This window comes from Lycorma delicatula, chromosome 6 (genome assembly GCF_047948215.1).
Source record: "Lycorma delicatula isolate Av1 chromosome 6, ASM4794821v1, whole genome shotgun sequence".
Classification (NCBI taxonomy): domain Eukaryota; kingdom Metazoa; phylum Arthropoda; class Insecta; order Hemiptera; family Fulgoridae; genus Lycorma; species Lycorma delicatula.
The window spans coordinates 117,599,930-117,621,112 of record NC_134460.1 but is presented as its reverse complement, the minus strand read 5'-3'; the positions used below and the strand labels follow the sequence as shown (position 1 = coordinate 117,621,112).

Genomic DNA, 21,183 nt, shown 5'->3' with positions numbered 1-21,183 from the left:
CCAGGCTTATACATGGAGAACTAACCAGAGATTTAGTATTTGGCACATTCCTATTTTCATAAAACCAGACTCTAAAAAAAATCATGTTTATCATATTTTCATGCTGCTTGCAAGAAACACAGTTTTCTCATTTATATAATGTAATACATAAAAAGCATATTATTTTAAGGTGCAAATAAAAGTATACTCAATGGTACAGTTTATTTAAGATCTCTTACCATTCCCTTCGGTACATGAGTAAAAACTTTAGTGGTGTTATACTGTGGTCCAGCCTCCTAGTCATCTAATCTCTTCAAAATTTGGTATGAACATATTTTGTTCATGGTTTTCTAATCCAGTTCTGGATCCATACCAGTTGATTCAAACAATTTTAGATATTGAAAGCATCTTTTGGCAAACTGGGAATAACTGCTTTAATGGAATATCATAATAGTGCATTAAACAGAAAATAATGTATATAGTAAAGATATGGTAATGGGAAATCAAAGGGATCAAAGAAAGGGCAATAAGATCTAAGAACTTGTTAAAATAATGATCCATTCATATTTCCAAAGCAACATTTTAGGATTTTAAGATTTTAGTAAAAAAAAAATATATATATATTTTTTAAATCAATTCTTTTAAGAATCATACTTTGTACTATATACAAATATATTTATTTTATTAGATCAACCAAAGTACAGAATAAATAAAGTAGGATGACTTAACCTTATTCCACTATATATGCAGGAGTGCTTTCATGATTTACTCGTGTCATCAGCTGCATTATATATTCATCTCAAATTACATTACAAACTTCGTAAAATATAATAACATATCATGCATTTATTTACTTAATTTAAAAATATGAAAAATTAATTAAAATTAAGATTAAAAATTAAATTGTAAAAATATGACATCAAGATATAAAATCAAATTAAAATTAATGATTAAAAATCAAAAGTTAAAATTAAAAATTCAAATAAAAATAATTTTAAGTAAAGCAATTATGGATGTTGTCCTTTTAACTGTACTTAGTTTACTCCTGTTATATTTTATGAAGTTTGTAATATAATTTGAGATGAATATATAACGCAACTGATGATGCGAGTAAATCGTGAAAGCGCTCCTGCGTATATAGTGGAATAAGGTAAGTCATCCTGCTTTATTTATTCTGTACTTTGGTTCTAATAAAATAAATATATTTATATATAGACATATATCAAAGACAAAAGTATAAAACAGTTTGTCACCAAGAGTACAGAATTGAATAATGCTTCTTAACTTACGTTTATTGTTATATTATAAAAGGGCTTCAAGGGTTTCTCTCATCACCAGTTAATAAAACTCTTTCTTTTTAAAAAATCACACATTAAACTTAAAACATTAAAATTGTAATGTTATGTATTAAATTTTTTTTAAATTTAAAAAAGTTTTTGTTATGTAGCTAGCCACACACAGTGCTGCACTGAAATTATTTAAACTATATAAATGTGCTATTATCTAGGGTGGTTTTGATAAGAAAGTCATTATCAAACTCTGTCTGAAAATTAACAAATTAAACTTTGTCTACATTTAATATTTTTCTAAAATATTTAATTTTTATTATTATCACATACTCTTACAATTTCTAATATATTTAAATTTGTATCCGGATCAGTGATTGAATGTTTGATTATTAAATGGTGTGCAAGATTTGAGAAACCTAACTTGTTGTTTTTATAAGATCTAAAATGTTCTGTAAATGTGGACAAATACAATAACATAAGAATTGATTTTGCTAAGTTAATAATATATAAATATATATACAGAGTGTTCCACAAAGAAATTTCAGGACATGATCTACACATGAAAATAATGAAAAAAGTTCACATAAACATAGGTTTAGAAGTGCTTTATTTTCGAGTTATGGCTAATGAAAGATTTCACCTGGATTTCAGCTATTCTAATTTAAAGAAACCCAATTCTGAGATCCAAATTAAGGAGTAACATTGGTGATTTCCCAGCTAAAATTACATTAAGGTGGGAAATAGGATAAAACAGGTCCCAGAACTGTAACTCTAATAGTTTTTATGATATCAGATATAAAACACAAAATTTGGTGTCACAAAAAAGTTTTTTTAGGATTGTAGTACAATAGCTTTGTTAAATGACTAACAAATGTGGAAGATTAAGTAACAAAACTTGTAGAGAATTTAATTCTGAGATAATTAATGTAAATACAGGCAATAAAAAGTAAATAAAAACTTAAATCAGTTTTTTATTGAAGCAAAAGACAAAAAAATAAACAGAAAATCGTATTTTTCTTTCTGTACCTAATAAACATTCTTTTTTTTAACAGAAATACTAATTACTGAAAATAATTTTAAAAGAAATACAAATTTTATAAAACAATATTCTAACTGTGTATATTCAATAATTTATACAGGTAAAACGAAATAATTATGTAAAAAACTAGATTGAAATGTATGTTTAGAAATATTTAAAAAGATTTTATTGTACAAGTTGGCAATATTAACAACTGGTCAACAATGAAAATTGTGTACTTCATTTCAATCTGTTGTCATAAATTATCAAACAATTAAAGATCACATCATAGTGTAAAAATGCAGTTTTCAATTTTCTAATGTAGAATATGCCAATATAATTTTTGTTTATGGATTTTGTAATGGAAATTCTGAAGTTGCTTGACATGAACATCAAGCGAGATTTCCTTGAAGGTGGGTTTCAAATATGAAAACCTTTTCTTCGCTGTATCAGCATTTACAAATGAAAGGGTCGTTTCCAACATGTTCGTTTTCTGCTGAATGCCAAGTAAATCATCGTGTTAATGATGAACATCGTGTAATTCAGCATATTCAATGTAGCCCAGGCTCTAGTATAAGGTGAATTTCATGTCGTACTGATTTGTCAAAAGATAATTTGCAACACATCCCACAGAAAGTAAATCTTTATCCTTTCCACTTGTAAAATGTTAAAAGTTTGCGGCCAATAAATTACCTGCAGCAGTTAAACTTAATCACCATCAGCTGATTGGACATTTATATTACTTGGCTGCTTATATGCTAAGGTCTAGTTGCACTTTTTTCAAAAAGAATTGCCGCAGCTACTTGACGATGTTCCTCTAGTGCTGAGATGCAAAGTATACTTCCGGTAAGATAGCATGCTTCCCCACTTCTCTTGTGCTGTTTCCACTCTCTTAAATCATCATTTCCCTAAGAAATGGATCGGTTGAGGAGGTCCATGTTTCTGGCCACCAAGATCGTTTTAGCTAATATTTTTAGATTTTTGCGTCTGGAGATGGATGAAAAACATTATATACAAAACAAAAAAAATTCATTCTCAAGGAATTAACTGTCTGCATTATGGATGCGGCTGAGCAACTTAAGAACTAAAAAGAGCAACAAAAGCATGCCAAGAAATGTATTGAAAATGGTGGGCTCATGTTTGAACATTTATTATAAACTGGTATGTACAATGCACTTTGGTCTAGGGTACTGTTTCTAAATAAAATTTTAATTTTTTTAAACTTTTCCTCATTTTATTCAAATTATCTTTGACGACCATTTTGTTTTTAGCATCTTATCTCACCATTTTATTTAGAATTAAATTCTCTGCAAGTTTTATTAAAAAATTATTAACAAAGTTATTGTATGTCAAATATAAAAAAAACAGGGTTTTTTACTCTAATTTATTGGTTTTCACCCTCAGATTTCTCTTCAACCACTGCACAAACAGTTTTGGGATATATTTAAAATTTTTCAGGTATAAAACCATACAAAATCACTAATTCTGCCCCTTAATTAATGTCCTAAAAATTTCAGTATGACCTCATTTTACTGGGGTAGCTGAAATCAGAGTGAAATCTTTCACTAGCTGTAACTCGCAAACTAAGTTTTTGAATGTAGATTAATTCCTGTGTTTTTACTGGTTTTTGGTTGAGGATATCAGCCCGAGCATCTTAGAGCAGTTTTTTATTTTTTAAACTCTTTTTGGTTCTTTCCCTTTTTTTGGAGAATTATTTATGTAAATGATTTTTATGGTTATTTTAATTATTTATTTTTTGATTTTCTTGTTAATAATTATTTGATATTTCTTTTTATTTGATTTTTTAATTAAGTTTCCTTTAAGCAATTTGGGAGATAGGTTTATATAAACTTTTTCCATTATTTTCACAAATAGAATAGGTTATGAAAGTCCTAGGAGAACTTTGTGATACACCGGTGTGTATATGTATATGTCATATTAAGTAGTACCTTTATGTCTATTAATAATCCTTCCACTGGTCTATATGGGTTATGTACTGTCAAATTATAGTTAAGATGTTGCATAAGTAACAGCTCATTATTAAGTATAATATCGGAAGCCTTCTCCCTATCCCCTTTAATATTTGAAACGAACTGGGAGATTGATACATTAAATTCTTCTACCTTGCATGCCAAGTAAACACAGGTCACTCTATAACACAAATAAATTTATCAATAAGTAATTAATTTCATGATTTTACATTACTGATGATTACATAATAAATACAAGTCAAATAAAAATACTTTATTCAGAACATAATTATTCATTATATACTATACATTTTATATTATACATTATATCATGTCAGGAATGGTAAATTTACTATTCCTTAAATATTAATAAAGGAAGTGATTTGGCATTTTCCTAAAAGGATCGAAGCAAACTGTAATCAGAACAGTATTACAAGACATAAAATTGCATGTAAAAAATAATAACTTTATTAATAAATGATACATTTATCAATTTTAAAAAATTGATAAAATATTAATATGCATTTTAAGTACATGAATACTGATGAAAGTACAAATGAAATGAATATGCAAAAATAATTCAAGTTTATTGTAAGATTTTTCAAATTTTGGTTTATTATCAAAATTGTTAAGCACGTTTTTATGAACAAATTGACACCTCATTTGAATAAATACAATTTAAAAATAATATCTTAATTAAATTTTAATGACTAAAATATTTGAATATCTGTCAATTTTGATATTCGATAAGGAAAGGTTTCCCAATTCATTTTCTCCATATAATATGACTATTTAAATATGTGTACCAAATTTGAACAAAATATCTAAATCCTTCTCAAGAAATGAATTTTATTAAAAAAAACAAAAAAAAACCAGCAGGCGCTGGAGAGCAAAGTGAGATGAGATATTAGTTGAATTAAATCCTTTTGTTTATTTTGAGGTTTTGAACTATTTCCTAGTTTGGCAACCTACTTACTAGACACCTGCAAAATAAATTCCATATAAAAACTTACTAAATAGTTATAAATAATTAGCATTCTAATAGATTCAATATTAAATGCTAAGATTAAAACAAAGTTTTCTTTTTTTTGGAAACATACAGAGCGAGTCAAAAATGTAGAAAACACTCAACAACTTTAAAACCATTCCCAATAGAATACTGTAACTTTCAGTATAAGGTACCGGTCAACTTCTTTGCTTTTTGATGAGAAATAGAATTTCAACCCCTTGGAGGGTGGCCCAGGGGTTGTAACTCAAATATTTTAAATGATAACACCCTCTGCATGATACATTATTTTAAAGGTCTCTTTAAGACAAGAAAAATGGTATAAATAAAAAGTTGGTATGATATCTGTACCCAAAATGGCGGTGGAATAAATTTTGGATAATGAAAGAAATTACATTGATAATTTAAGGAACTGTTATTGCGAATAAGTAAATTTATAAAAATTTGATTAAATGAATATTACTGAATAAATTTATTTAAAAAAGAAAAAAATTAGTAAGCATAATGTTTGCTTATTTACTTTAAATTTCATTTTAATAAATGATAGAAATGTCCTCCTTCTGTTGTTAGACAATGTGTCAGTCAGTTGTAAAAAAAATATGATACTGTATTATACAATCACTCCCTAGTGATATTTTGTGTTGATTCTTGAATTATATTTTGTAAATCATTAATATCTTGAGACTTATTATGATAAATAATACTTTTAAGTGGCCCCATAGAAAGTAATCCAATGGTGACAAGTCAGGTGATCTTGCTAGTCATTCTGTTTGATTCCTTTGGCCAATCTATCTTCCAGAAAAAATGCATTTAAAATTTCACGTACCTGAAAACTGAAATGAGGCAACATTAACTTGTCAAAACCAAATGTTTTGGAAGTTGGGGCCATCCCAACAACCTGCCTTGTAACGCTTCCAGTTGCCATCATACCCTCCCCCCGTTCCTAGCCTTGATGGGCTTTAACGGGAGTTGTCTTTAATAAGCCAGGCCTCGTTGGGATGCCACCAATGTAAATGACTTGGTAGACATTTACATCGGTGATTTTCAAACTCAGCGTTTGCCTTCGCTATAGGTCTTGTCTGGACATCTTGAATGTCCTACATCGGGAAGTTGGGGCCAACAATGTTTTGAATATTAGGAATAATATGGTTGAGAAGCAAAGCCTCATATTTCACTGCATTTAAATTTCCATCAATAAATATAAGCCCTATCAATTGTCTACCAACAATACCGGCCCAAACATTTATTTTGACTGGATACTGTGTGTTTACCTTATGATACCAGTGTGGATTAATATCAGTCCAGTATTGACTATTATGGTGCTTTACATCATTGCCATTTACAAAGAATGTGGCCTTATCAGTGAAAACTATGTTGTTTAATAAATTAGGATCTACACAGATGTTCGTCAAATTTCCCAGAACTCAAGTCTTTGATTGTAGTCATCTTCAATAAGTTCTTGTACCTGATGAATTTTGAAGAGTTTAAGATTTTCACTTTTTAATGTCTGAATCTCTGAACTTTGGATAATTTATGTTCTTGTGCTGCTGTTCGAGTCGAGGAATGAGGATTCACAACAAATTCTTGCATAATCTCAAACGATTTGTTGCAGATTTAAGCCTCTGATTTTCTACTACTGTTAATGCTTCCTGTTTCTTCAAATCGTTTGATGGTTTTTAATACTGTACCTTTTGAAACAGGGTTATGATTATTAAATGTTGCATTGAACAATTCACAAACTTCATTATACAACCTAACTCTATCACCAAAGACCCTCATCATTAAAAGTGTGACCCTCTTCTGTTCACATATAGATAGCAATGTTAGCAGGTAGGACCGAAAAAACTAATTCGGTAAAAAACAATTTAAAAAAAACGTAAAAATGATATAAATAACAAAAGTGGCTTAAAAATGTGATAAAGATAGAAAAAACCAGTTAGTGAACTGATCACAATAAATTCTCATAAGAAACTATCAGAGTAGCAATGAAACACTCTAAATGGAATATTACAAAACACTGAAGTAAGCTTCATTTCTGCAAAAATGGTGAGACCATCTATGATCAGCTGATCAGTATGGTAGGTGATAATATTTTTATTTATTTACTTATTAAATTGGAACAAAAACAATTTTTTTATTAAAAAATAATTATTTTTAATTTTTTTTAAATTAAAATTTAACTATTAAAATAAATTTTAATTAAATTAGTTCAGATTTTAATTTAATTCAGTTTAATTTCTTTTTATTTAAACTTACAAAATTTAGTAATTTTCAAAATTCAAACTCTTTCCCTCCACCATTTTGGATGCAGACATCATACCAAGTTTTTATTTATACCAATTTTCTTGTCTTAAAGAGACCTTTAAAATAATGTATCATACAAAGGGTGTTATCATTTAAAATACTTGAGTTACAACCCCTGGGCCACCCTCCAAGGGGTTGAAATTCTATTTTTCATCAAAAAGCAAAGAAGTTGACCCATACCCTAATTACAGTATTCTATCTGAAATGGTTTTAAAGTTGTTGAGGGTTTTCCATACTTTTGACTCACTGTGTAAGTAAATTTGTATAAAGCTATTTCACAATAGATTATTATACTGTTTTTTCGGACACAAAATAACATTTTTTCATTCATACCTTCCTACTTTACAGTAGTTTTTGCTTTTAATTCAATTAACATTTAATTATGCAAATAAAAATTTTGCCTAAATAAATAGTTAAGATTTTCTTTCTAGCTCACTTTTAATTAATTAATCAGTCTTTTTACTTTAATAAAACTTTAACAGTTAGAATAGTTAGAATAGTACACTAAAAGTTATTTTCTTATGTTAACTACAGAACTGCCACATTATAATCTACAACATAAGAGGTTGTTGATGAGATATCTATCTGTAACATATAAAATTAATAATAATTAAAATACATTAACTGTTTACAATACTGATTACATATTTGTTCAGGCAAGCTACTCACAAAATTTCTTTAGGATGATAATCCATAACTGAATTGCTGAGATAAAACCTCTTAAAAAAATGGAATGATGTTCCGATAACTGCCCGAGGCATAGCTGGGCTGAATCTATGACAGAAATCTCGTAACTGAAGTTCATAATGGCGCACTAATACTCGTTCTTCAGCAGCAGTTAAAAAATATCCCTCATAATCCTGCATAAAAAAGAACAAATCCACTGATAACCCCAATATTTTATTAATGAATGTTTTCAATGTAGGAGGCAAAGAAAGATCTACGTTCCTGTTTCTTATAAAGCTTTCATTAGAAAAGGACACTTATGAGGTGTCTTTAATAAACTCTATTTGTTATTTAATGTAACCAGGCTGTTTTTCTATTTCTTTTAAGGTCCTTTCTCATAAGCAGAAAAATTGTGTTTAGTTATATAAAAACAGTTCTGCTGTCCAGTTTGGTAGGAGTGAAATATTGTTATTTTTTAAGAATAATTGATAAATCATTTTAGTAAAGATTGCATATTCATAAATGTAAACGCAAAATAAATTAACATAATTAATTTTTTAAACATACTAATACTTATGGGTGCTAAACAATGATCTGGTGGCCTGCTTTTTGAAAACTCATTCTGATTTCTTAAGTGAGTCCCAGAGATGATATACTTTGATTGGTTTTACATATAAATATAATAAATATTTAATAATGATGAAAACCTAGTTTTATTAAGTTACTTCAAAGCAACACATGTCATTTGATTTTGTTGCAAACAAGATCAATGTGATAATCCCAATGGATCTTAATATCTAATATACAAACCCAGATATTTTGCTTTATGGACAACAGAAATACTATCTCAATGGAAAATTTATCCATTTGATCAATATTACAACTGTGGAAATAGATATTACATTTGGAAATAGATACAATTGTGTCATCTGTGAAGAGGGTAACAGTGCTTTGTTCAAGATTTTGAAGCAGGTCATTAATACGTTAAAATGTAAAAATTAAAAAATGTGAGTATTCTTAACTTTCAATAAAAACAAAGTCACTGTAATATTTCATCATATATTTAAAATATGAAACATGACAATTTACAAATGTATTGAATACAAGCTGGAAAGAGAACTAACTGTATTAAGACTACTACTAAGAGTTCAGAATGAGTGTGGAAAAGGAGACATGAGTGTGGAGAAAAGGAGGCATTTTTCTGTAGTTTAATTTTGGAATGAAGAAAAACAAAATTATTACACAGCAGTTGTAGGTTTTGAGGAGACTTCTACAATACTGAGTGGTCTCAATTTTAAGGGAAATACAGATGAAATGATGTGCATAAGAGTTATAAATTTATATTTTTATAAATGAATTAAAGTAATTTGTTTAATAGAGAAGAATAGGAAGGTTCCAGTGTAATAAGCTGCGATACAAATATACATATATTCATAGTGCAAGCTTTACTCAAATGAAACCATACCAGATTTTAAAGAAAATGTTCAGTACAATGTAATAATCGAAGTTGTAGTAAAAAAGATTTAATGGCAGATATTGCTATTTCAGTTAAATCTAAAATTGAGTCAGAAGAAATGCTCAATTGTATGATTCACTGGTAAATTAATGTAATTTAAAATAAGTAAGGATAAAACAAATATAATAAAAAGTGACAGAAGAAAACAAAAAAAAAAAAAAAAAAACAAACATATTTTTGTAGTCTAATGTTTTGTGGCAGGGAATATAAAGAATATAAATGGCAGAAAGACAAAGAAAAGATACTGTTGGAATTTGTTGTTAAAGATGAATTTTGAAAATGAAGTGGGCTGATTAAATCTTAGATGAAGAGCTAGTTAATAAAAAAAGGATCTGGACCAAATTTATTGTATAGAAGCAACTGTGGTCAGTCTTAATATATTTAGTGGAAAAAAGTATTAAGAAATCTTGGGGTTAGTTAATTTGGTATTGAAAGTGTTTCAGGTAAAAACTATTGCAAAGGTAAAAGTATATAAAACAAATATGCTTAAATTAGGAGGTTAGAATAGAAAATAAATTAGACGTGTAACAAACCAGCCAAATAATTAATGATGGGAAAATAACATTAAAACAAAAAAGACTTTTTACACATACAAGAAAAATTAACGTAATTTGTATTTTGATAAAACTATGTTGGTATTCGGTAACACATTTCAATTTAATAACATAATAAATAAATAAATGCATATGCTATACATATTTTCAGACGTTTGCATAAGTTAAATAAGCAGCTATAGATTCTGTTTTAAATAGAATTTGTCTGTCCCTTTAAAAAAAAAGTTAAACGTAAAATAATTTTTATGTGGTACCTGTGCAGCACTTAAGTGGGTCTCAATAAATTTTTTATTAGCATCATCTCGCATTCGTTGCAATTCAAATTCATCTGCGAATATCCAATATTTCTTTTGAGTGCTTGATGAAAACATTATACCATACAATGAGAAACAGCAACTAATAGTTGTAACTATAGATGTAACCACACAATGTTTAGTTACATCCAATATTGTATAGTAATTGTTGATCAATACAAAACAAATTCATTAATCATCAATATTAGAATTCGTATCAGTCTCGGGCGACATCGTAAGTAATATAAATAATATCCTAGATTCAATAATATTAAGAAAATAAACGATTACACTTCTCACATTTTTCGTTCACTTTGGGAACGAAAGCTCTAACATAAAACATAACCTAAATACATTTAGTCCATCGTAATTGAATCACTCTCGAATGTTACAATTAATTGTTCAAAGTATCGATAGATCGTTATTATTCGAATATAAAATGCGACCTCAAATAACCCAATCCTTGATTAGGGATTACAACGCAAATAGGAATTACATTTGCAATAGGAATTACAACGCAAGAAATGGCAATGCTCCGCCTCCGCCTGTTGGTACATTTTTCTTACCCCCTAAAAGAATGCAAGTTTTTCGCCTGGAAATAACTCAAAATAGCAGGAATTATTAATTTTAACAATAATCAGGGTGGAGAAATAATCTGATTTAACCATTTATATTACCAAACTGCAGTAGCAAGAAATGTACCGGTCATTTTAACATGAAGTTGTTCAGATTTATTGCTGCAAAGGATATCAGCAATTGATAAGTAGTTCCACAGTTGTCTTAGTTTTAGAGTAATGGATACTTACTACCAATGAATTAGATCCAGTTGCTCCTATGAAACCCCAACTTTTAACCAATCTCATTGAGGAAGAGACATGTTCAGCAAGACATCCATCAAGCAAGAGACAATATGACCAATCAGATTAAATGTTTTACCAAGATCGTAGAATATGGCCAAAGTTAGAATTCTCTTAGTCAGACTTCTCATGAATATTATGTATTTATAATTTAAACTATGAAGAAGTCTTATCTATATTCATATTGTTATGGAGTTTGTATTGTTTTAGTTTATAAGAATATTGCCTTCAGTAAATGCTTTTTCTAATAGTTTGTGTGTAAAAATAAAAAGATAAAGAAAACAGCGAATAAATTCCCTTCAATAGAGAAATAATAATTTTTTTTTCAAGTATTTAAAAAAAAAATACGAATGTAATTAAACAAAAATGTAACAATAGTACAAATAAATAAAGTTTAAATAACTGTTCCTTTGCAATATAGAAACTTTTAATTTCACTGGGGACTGATTTGTTGACAAAGAATAAGGTTCCCACATAATCTCTTTGAGATCGTTTACAATGATGACTTGCCTGATATATACCCAGGCCAAAGGATACATCGGAAAACTTACCTTTGCTATAAATTATTATCATACATGTATCTATTTAACATTTTTGCTCATATTTGGTTTTGTAAATGAAGAATTAACATGTCTGTCAAGATTATTTAAATATTATTTATTTTCAAATTATAATAAATAAGTATAAAAAGTAATTCGTAAGAATCTTTAAAGAATTCCGTACCTTTATAAATCAGATTGCCTTCTAATAAATTTTCCCTTACAAATTTCAGTTGGATATTGTTTTAATTTACCAAATTACAATCATTTACATTATTATTTTATTAAAAGTAGTTTTAGAGATAATATATACATTGTAAATATACACTACAGCAAAAAAAGTTTATTACCAGTTTTTTAAAAGATATTTGCATGTTTCCCTTCCTCATCTAGTTTCATCAGGAAAGGTGATTCTGCACTCTTAAGCTATTGTTTGGTAACAGTTCATGGTAACAGGTAATTTAATTTATAATAAAAGCACACAACATTTATATATAGTATATATATATATATATTAATTTAGTAAAATATATATATATATTAATTTAGTAAAATAAATTATTTTTTTGTCCATCTCTTCCTCTGTACTAATTAATTCCAAAAGCATAAACAAAATTCACCAAAGTACAGACTCAATAAGAGCTCTTACCTTACCTTATCTTATTTTTTTTTTTCTACATATCAAAAGCGCTTTCGAGGATTTCCTCATCATCAGTTGATTAAATTAATTACACATTAAAACATTAATAAAACACTGAACATAATATTATTACATATGACATAATTTATGTAGTCAATTAATTAATTAAAATTCTCTAACTTTAAAAAACATCAAAAGTTTTTAAACATTTTTTAAGTGTTTGTGGCCAGTCACTAAATACAGCACTGTACTAATACAACTTTACTTAATATTATCAAAAGTGCTGATATCTATAGCAGTTCTGATAAGAATGTCATTATCAAACTCATGTCTGCAGATTGATTATGCTGAATTTTGGTCTATATTTATACATATGATATTTTTCTAAAATGTCCCATTTTTTATTATCATTTTCTTTTGTGACTTATTGTATATTTTAGTACTTACATATATTTAAACTTAATTTATTGTATGTGTGTGTGTATACATTTTTATATACTTTTTTATGTATCTTTTTACATGCATTAGTTCTGAAAATATTTACAAAAATGTGATTAGTACAGTACCTTCTTGAATAAATGGCAATTTTTCATATGGTATCCTCCAAGAAAGAAGATTTTAGGTCTAGATTTATTTTCTGTGATGGTGTAAGTCTTGCTGTTGAAGTAGAAGATAGAAGTAGAAGACTGGTGAATGCATCAAATACAAACATTATACAAATACACCAGCAAAAAAAAAAAAAAAACTAACATTATCTTTTATGAATATATAATAAAATCAAATACTGCTTATTTACTTTGTAAAGCTGCTATCTGCTGCATATTTCTCCTAATAAATTGCAAAAAAAAAATAATAATACAGTTAATTGGAATCCTGCAGATTTGAAAACTGGCCCACACATAAACATTTACTTGAACATTTACTCTACAACCTTTGTCATGGAGAATTACATCTTATGACTTACATCTTAATAAAGATTATCATTTATTAAATCTCACATTTGTATGTACACCTGCTTTAACTTTACCAGATCATAATAATCCAATCACTATATTTTGTTAGTTATTTTCAAACAGGAAATATTTGTATCATTATTACTTAACTCTATCCATATTTTGAGTGCAGTACTGATGTTAAAGTTATTCAAATCATCATATAATCGACTATATATGATGATATATAATTTTTATATCAACCTATATTGAAAAAATAGCTGAACCTTTTTCAAAATACAAAACACAATCCTTTTTGTAATTGTAGTTGTCTCACAGTATAAATCTTTATAGTTTCTTATAATTAAATTTATTTATTTTTAATTAATAATTCGATAGAAATACTCAAAACCTCATCAAATATTCTTCAGATCATTATACTAATGTTAAATGTATTTTATTATTTTAACAGCAGTGGCTGTTAAAATGTATAATTTACTTATTATTGAAAAGAGTCAAATTATAATGTAATGGAGTTACTATTTATATCTTTTGTAAATGAAAATTTCTTTATTTTATATAATGGAAAGTACGCTAATCAGGTCAAATTTTGCATGTTGAGATTTTTGCAAATCTTGATGCCTCATGATCTCCTTCTAACAAAAAAATAGTTTTTAGAATTGAAAAATTCCAGAAGGTTATATATAGTCTGCTTGTTTTTTGCTTGATATCTCAAGACTGAATAGATTAATTTGGAGGAAATTTTCTTATGATGATTTCTATATATGGATCATTGATGTCATTTAATGTAGGGAGACATAGACCTTATGAGCTCCATACCTTTACTTAAAGGGTAGATAAATTTTTTCACATAAAATGCCCTTAGTTAGCTAATATACTTTCTGATGGTGTTTAATCTTATCCAAATCCCCATAAAGAGAAAACAGCAAAATACCTTTTTTTTGTTGTTTCTGGACTCCAAGTCACATTTTTGTACTAATTAAATGATTCTATTAAACTAGTATGTCACTGGTTATGTATTCTAGCTATTTAATACAGAGGTTGGGAATGATAAACCTATTTAAAAATATTTATTTTTTTGCTTTTTTGTTCAAAGAATTAAAAAAAAAGTTAAACATTTAAACCTGAATCTGAACAAAAGAGTAAATTATAATATAATCTCAAGTTAAAAGAACAAGTAACAAATGGAACACCTTTGGCTACAGAAATGAGTTAAAATTTTGAACAAAAACTCACAAGAAAAATCTGTAAGAATATGCCTAAATACTTCATTGATAAGTAATTCATCAAGGTGTGAATTTAGATATTCAAAAATCTAAAATTATATATAGTTAATAATATGCCACTGGAAGAAACCGACATAATCTTTCATTATGTTTGAAACCCAAAGTATACAACAAAATCAATCGTGAATTAGGTCAATCAGCAGGAATTTAGTATTTTAGACTGGGAATCACAAAGCCCAGTTCTTAATCCCATTGAATATTTGTGGTTACATTAAAAAAAAATAGCTAAGGATTGCAAAACCTTTCCGGCACTGTCCCTTATGTTCATCAAAATTTTTAAATGATAGTAATACTATAGAATTAAGATATTAAATAAAATTTATTTAATGTAAAATAAAAATTGTGTATATTATTTTTATTATTATTCAGCTTTTACTAATAGTATAAAAAGTCAAATAATACAAAAAAACAAATGATGTTTAGTCCCATGGAGTTAATAATGTTATTAAAAAAAAAAATTGTAAATATTATTAAATATAAGTTTATTAATAATTATAATCATTATTGTAGTAATAAGTGTGAAAATAGTGTTTTTTTTTTTTTTTTTTTTTTTTTTGTTTTTTTTTTGATAACCTAGTAAAGGAAGCGACCTACAATTGTGAAATAGATGAAAATTAAAAAAAAATTGGATCTGATTTGACCCCAATAATCAAATTCCAGTTTTTACCTTATAAAGTATGCAGTATTAAAAAGTATAATTGAGAAAAAAATCAAAATTCTTAAAAAATATTTTGAGTTCCAGTTAATCCCCTTGAGCAAATGATGTTTTTATCATCAGAATTACGTACACTCTATAGTATATTATTCTAAAAATTCAAAATTATTAGTACAAAAATTTGTGTACCATTTGACCTCTTTGCTAAACAGCTATAACATTTTTAATTACAGTCAAAAGTTGAAAAAACAGATAAAATATCGGAAATTATAATAAACTTTTTTAAAAAATGTTTCCATATAGTCTGCATTATTACTAGATACAATTGGATTTCAAGTTTCAAAATTAAAATTTAAAAAAATTGGCATTTTAAGTACGGATCCTTATCAGTCCCATTGTTTTTTGGGGCTTAAAACGTTTTTTACTAGATTAACTATTTAATTCAATATGTCAACTGGATTTGGTACAATGTTATTTATCAAGAATAAAAGATTGTAGTTTATTAAAAATAAAGATATATAGGTACCATGATGCACAGTACTCGATTGGGACAAAAACCAGGCCAAAGCTGGGATATATAGAGCAAAATATTTGTATCAAATATTTCACCATTACCACCAACATCATTATCAGATTTTTGAGATATGAGGCAAAAAATTGTCAATATAATGTAAAATATCTACCCACCCCTAAATTGAATTGTTTTAGAACTTTGGAATTTTAAATAACTTATTAAGTACTTTCATCATACTAAAGCTCAATTTCTACAATGGCTATAAAAAAAGTTAAAAATTAACAATAGTAAAAACTAACTCACTTTTTTATTTTGTCCAGAATTTCATGCCATGAATTCCCCATACGTAGACATTTTAGGAAGAAGAATTTATGTTGGGCCAATTCTATGATATTAATCAAAACACAGGCCAACACACGTTTGTATATACGTACGTCTTCCGGAAGTTCTATAACGTTTTTGTGCGTTTTGAGCTAAGGGAGACCTGAAACATAGAAATTTGTAAAAATTCCAGAACTGAAAATTTTTACCAATCTCTTTATTTTCCATTTTGTGGTCCCTTACAGTTACGCAACTACAGCAGGAACAGAACTATAGCTAGAAAAGTAAAAAGCTATTGTTTATGAGAAGTTATTAATATGACTAATATTATGTAGTAAGAAAATCAGCGAGCAATGAGATCCCATAATCAACATAGAAATAAAATTAATCGAAATTATGCCGAAGATGTTAAAGCTAAGGGCTTAATAATTTTCCTCATAAGTTAATAGTCTACAGAGGTCAATGTCCTTAGTAACAAGAATTGCATAACACTCTCGGCGACTCTTTGCCGGTTTTTTTATACGGTCAATTAATTTCTGTATATTTCTAAACTTTTAAATTATTACATTAAAACAAATTATTCTACCTAAAAAAAGTTATCATACAGCGGGAAATAGAAATTTATACTTTTGTTCGGGAAAGACAAACAATCAATACTGAAATGTGTTTTATTATTACCTCAGCGATTATTATTATTAATAAATACATTTTTTTAATGCAGTAACTATGATAATTTCTATTTATCTGTATCAGATGGTTAATTACAAACTTACATTATTATTTTTATTCTTTCATTTATGGCAAGTAACTAGTCTAAACACACGCGCGCGCGGACACACACACATACTAAATACATATATATATACACAGAATATGCAGATACACATACCCTACATGTCCGTTTTTTTTAAGGAATTCATGACAGAGTTCCCCACTTTTAAAAGTTTAGTTGCAGCGCATGCGCAGTTTGATAGTTATAATGCTCAACAAGTATCAACTGAACTAACAATGTCAGTAGTAGCGCGTGAAATCTCGGCTGCTAATGCCGTAGACGTCATAAAGTCGGTACCATTTCATGTTGTTTAAGAAAAAAATAACTCGATTTTGATCTCAATAATATTGCCATACCTCTTTATCTCGTACATGTATTTATTTATTGCGTTTTTCATATATGTTATGTTTTAATAAAAGTGGTCATTATTAAAAAAAAAAACAAACAAACAAAACAAAAATAAGAAAGCCGCTCAAAATGGATGTAGAATTTGAAGATTTGACATTTCGAGTACAAACAAATTGGTTTAACAAAGGTATTTAAATAAATATATTAATATTTATTATTTAACCCTAAAACTAATTAATTTTTAATGTATTTATAAGTTTAAGTCTAAATATATTCATAGATAACTAAATGATAAATTATATTGTGAAATTAAATTTATTTATAATTAAACAAAAAAATAATATTATAAAATAAATTACATTAATTATATTTAAACATTTTTGATTTTAATGGTTTTGCTAATTAAAAAATTATTTTTCAATAATTATAAAGGTTTTCTATAAATAATCGTAATAAATACGAAAAAAATTTAGAAAATTAAATATTTAAGCGATCTGGCATCAGATACCAGTCAGTACAGAAGGTAACAGTTCTCCAAAATAATAAGAATCTTATGCTGGGACTTACAAAGGAAAATGTGGGGTAAATATGTGCTGGTATTCTTTACCTTGCCGGGCATGTAATCGGATGTTAACAAGTCAACGCTAAACAAATTAATATTATAATTGATCTTCATTCTCTAAATAAATAATTTTTTTTATTGTGATCGGTACATAAATAACATATATAGATCTATCATGGATGGATAAGCACGCTACTCCGTGGAAATAAAGGAACTATCCCATTAATTGTTTTGGATGGATCAAGGGAAACTGCGATATAACTCGATCAGAACATCTCAACCTGGACAAATTAATTTTAAAGTTGCAAATAAATGTGATTAAATTCCATAACAATTATTTAAAATATAAACATTAAATAATATCAAGATGTTAAATATAAAAAATAAAAAAAAAAAACTATTAAAAACAAAATAAAATTATTATATTTTGTTAGTATTAAAAATTATTATTAAAATTTTGCAATTTTTTTTCTCCTTGGAAAGTTCTTGAAGAATAACACAAAACAATTTCATGTACTTTCTTTCTTTTTCTTCCAGAAGTTCTTCGTTCTTTCGGACTGTTTAGCTCTTCTTTCTTCAGTCCAAGTCCATTCTTCTCTGTTGAGCTTTTTCTTTTCACCAACAGGGACCTTTAATTCAAAAATTTTCTTTCTGTATTCTTTTCGATCTAGACAGCTTTTTCTTTAATTCTGAACTTTTTGGTCTCATCTTTTATATGTTTAAGATAGCCATTTTGACCTTTATAGTTCCATAGTTTACTGAAAATCTGTTTGTTTAGCCTCGATTGGTTCATTCGGATTTAGGATTTTAGTCATCCTTTTTCTTGTTACTTCCAGTTCTTTAATTTTATCATTTGATCTCAGTCTGTGGCGTTCTTGGATCAAACAAATAAATCCTTCTTAAAATTCTTCTTTCTATCTTGCGTAGATTTTCTATTCCAGTTATATTTGTAGTTTCCGTGCCATATTAGATGACTGGTCTTACAATTTTGAGTTTATGGAAAGGCTCTTTTTATTGTAAATATTTCTTGTGTAAAAGTTTACTTGTTATAATTTATGATTTTTTCTGATCTCAATCACTAGTTTATCTGTTTCGTTTCTACTAATTATTTCTTCAAAATATTTAAAACGGTTAGTGATCTTAATTTTGCCATACTTTGCTTTTATTGTCTTTTTTGGATATTTACAAGCACTTTTTATTGTTATTAACAAACAAAAATTATTTAGTAAAAAAATTATTCGTCATTCAGAAGGTGTTAATGAAAATTATTTGAGCAATATTTATGTGCACGTTAAATGGGATGCAGAAAGATAAAGTTTTTTTAATTAGTATTATTTAAAAATTCATTAGTAGAATAATATAATTTCTATTAAAAAATTAAATGTATTTTAAATAAATTGTTGGGAAAATTTTATAAAAATTGTTTGGTAATTTATTGAAAATGACAATGGAATGTACTCGCAAGTTGACGTTTTTGTGTTGAGTTACATGAAAAAATTCTGTTGTCTGATTTGATAGGATTTGTTTTTTTTTTTAAGAGAAAAAAGACAATTATTTTTAATAGTAAATTGAACATTAATAAATATAAACAATGGATGAATTAAAATCTTTAATTTTTCTAAATATCGGTCTACATGATTTATACGTATGGATAGCTCATTTTTGTATCTCGAAAAGTAGTTCTTAGTTTTTTGAGGAACCTCAAGATATGATATTATTCTTCAGACAGGAATATAAGTAAGCATAATAAATGTTTACTAATAAATTAGTGTTTTATTAAGGCGTTTAAAAACATAACAGTACGGTTTAAATTCTTTGCAAACAAAGTTAATATGATCATCTCAGAATAATCTATCGTTAAATATAATTTACGGAAATTTCGTTTTGTTTTACGGTCAATGTTTATTGTACTACCATTATTATAAATGAGAATTCTATCCACGCGGTTAGCAATGTTATGTTTACCTGAGAAGCACAATTAATGCGGTTTTATCAATACTTAGGGTTAGACGTAACTGCTGGGAAAAGTCATATGTTAAACATTGGTTATTAGTTGTAGAGAAAGCGGCTCAGTTCGGTTCCTCTTGTATTTTAAGTGTTTTATGTGCTTTACGAAGAAAGACTGGGAATGGCAAATCCTTTTCTATTTTAAGCAGTATTTTATATAAATTTGAAAGTAACATTTTTTGAAAAAAAGTAACATTTCTTGAAAATATATACGTTATAATTTATATAACGTATTAATTTTTTTATTAATTTATACGTACTAATTAATAACTAATTAAAGTTCTTCTTCTTAAAATGCCATATCAGGTCCCCCTGACGACTACCAATCTGCGTATTCCCCCCTGTTCTGAGAACTATGAAAAAGTGCGCTTTTGCGCCTTACATACAGGACCAATCTTTAATGTTGTCCATGTCCAACCAGGAGGTTCGTCTCCTTCTAACTCTACATTCCTCAATCTTTCCCTGAAGAACTAATTTCAAAAGCTGATACTGGCTTCCCCATATAACATCACCTAAATAAGCCAGTTTCCTGCACTTAATAGTAGGAGCTCTCGTCGAACCCCGGCTCTTCTCAAAATTCTCTCGTTAGACCTCTGTTCCTTCTATGGAATGCAAAATGTTATTCTATGGAGCCGCATTTCAAACGCTTCCGTTAGAGTAACATTTGAGCATTACAGTAGCATTAGGCTTCCATTGGAGCATTTACAGTACGTTTCAAAGAAGGCCAGCAGTGCCTTCTTTGGTATTCGACGTGTGGTTAATCCGGATAGGGGGGGGGGGGGGTCTGAATTGTAGGACTATGAGTATCCTCTATAAAAGTGGGTGTGAGACAATTAATTATGTTGTATGCCACACCTGTTTGGGAGGACAAGCTAAAATTAAAAATTTATACGGACATTTTGTTGAGGGCCCAGAGTCTTCGATTATTAACGGTGACAGGTGGTTACCGTACAATTTCTCGTGAGGCTGTCTTGGTGATTGCTGGAGTAAAGCCTGTTAATGTTGTTGCGCTTGAGCGTCAACAACGCTATTTCATAAAGAAATTAGATCAACTAACTTCTGCTAGAATTAGAGAGATTGAGAATGATTGATTTCAATTGCGGCAGACTAAATGGAATGAGACGGGTGATGGGC

The 21,183-nt window shown here is 27.8% G+C and overlaps 2 protein-coding genes across 5 annotated transcripts in view; one reads left to right on the top strand and one right to left on the bottom strand.

The window, feature by feature from the left end:
• The window catches only part of CycH (cyclin H), a 132,884-nt gene that overhangs the window by 19,625 nt on the left and 92,076 nt on the right, over positions 1–21,183 (bottom strand). The window contains exons 2-5 of one of the 4 annotated variants that reach the window (XM_075368378.1): positions 16,343–16,523; positions 13,198–13,317; positions 8,236–8,426; positions 4,236–4,437 (exon numbers count right to left, since the gene is read on the bottom strand). In XM_075368378.1, coding sequence (XP_075224493.1) covers positions 4,236–4,437; positions 8,236–8,426; positions 13,198–13,224 — 420 coding nt within the window. In that variant the 5' untranslated portion in view covers positions 13,225–13,317; positions 16,343–16,523. Of the gene's footprint in view, positions 1–4,235; positions 4,438–8,235; positions 8,427–10,556; positions 10,967–11,401; positions 11,474–12,341; positions 12,395–13,197; positions 13,318–16,342; positions 16,524–21,183 lie in introns of those variants that run through there. The other 3 variants (XM_075368376.1, XM_075368375.1, XM_075368374.1) reach the window with 3 other exon arrangements.
• Positions 17,365–21,183, top strand: part of LOC142326150 (ATP-binding cassette subfamily G member 4-like) — a 179,931-nt gene continuing 176,112 nt past the window's right edge. Inside the window, exon 1 of the mRNA XM_075368373.1 lies at positions 17,365–17,667. Coding sequence (XP_075224488.1) covers positions 17,610–17,667 — 58 coding nt within the window. The 5' untranslated portion in view covers positions 17,365–17,609. The remainder of the gene's footprint in view (positions 17,668–21,183) is intronic.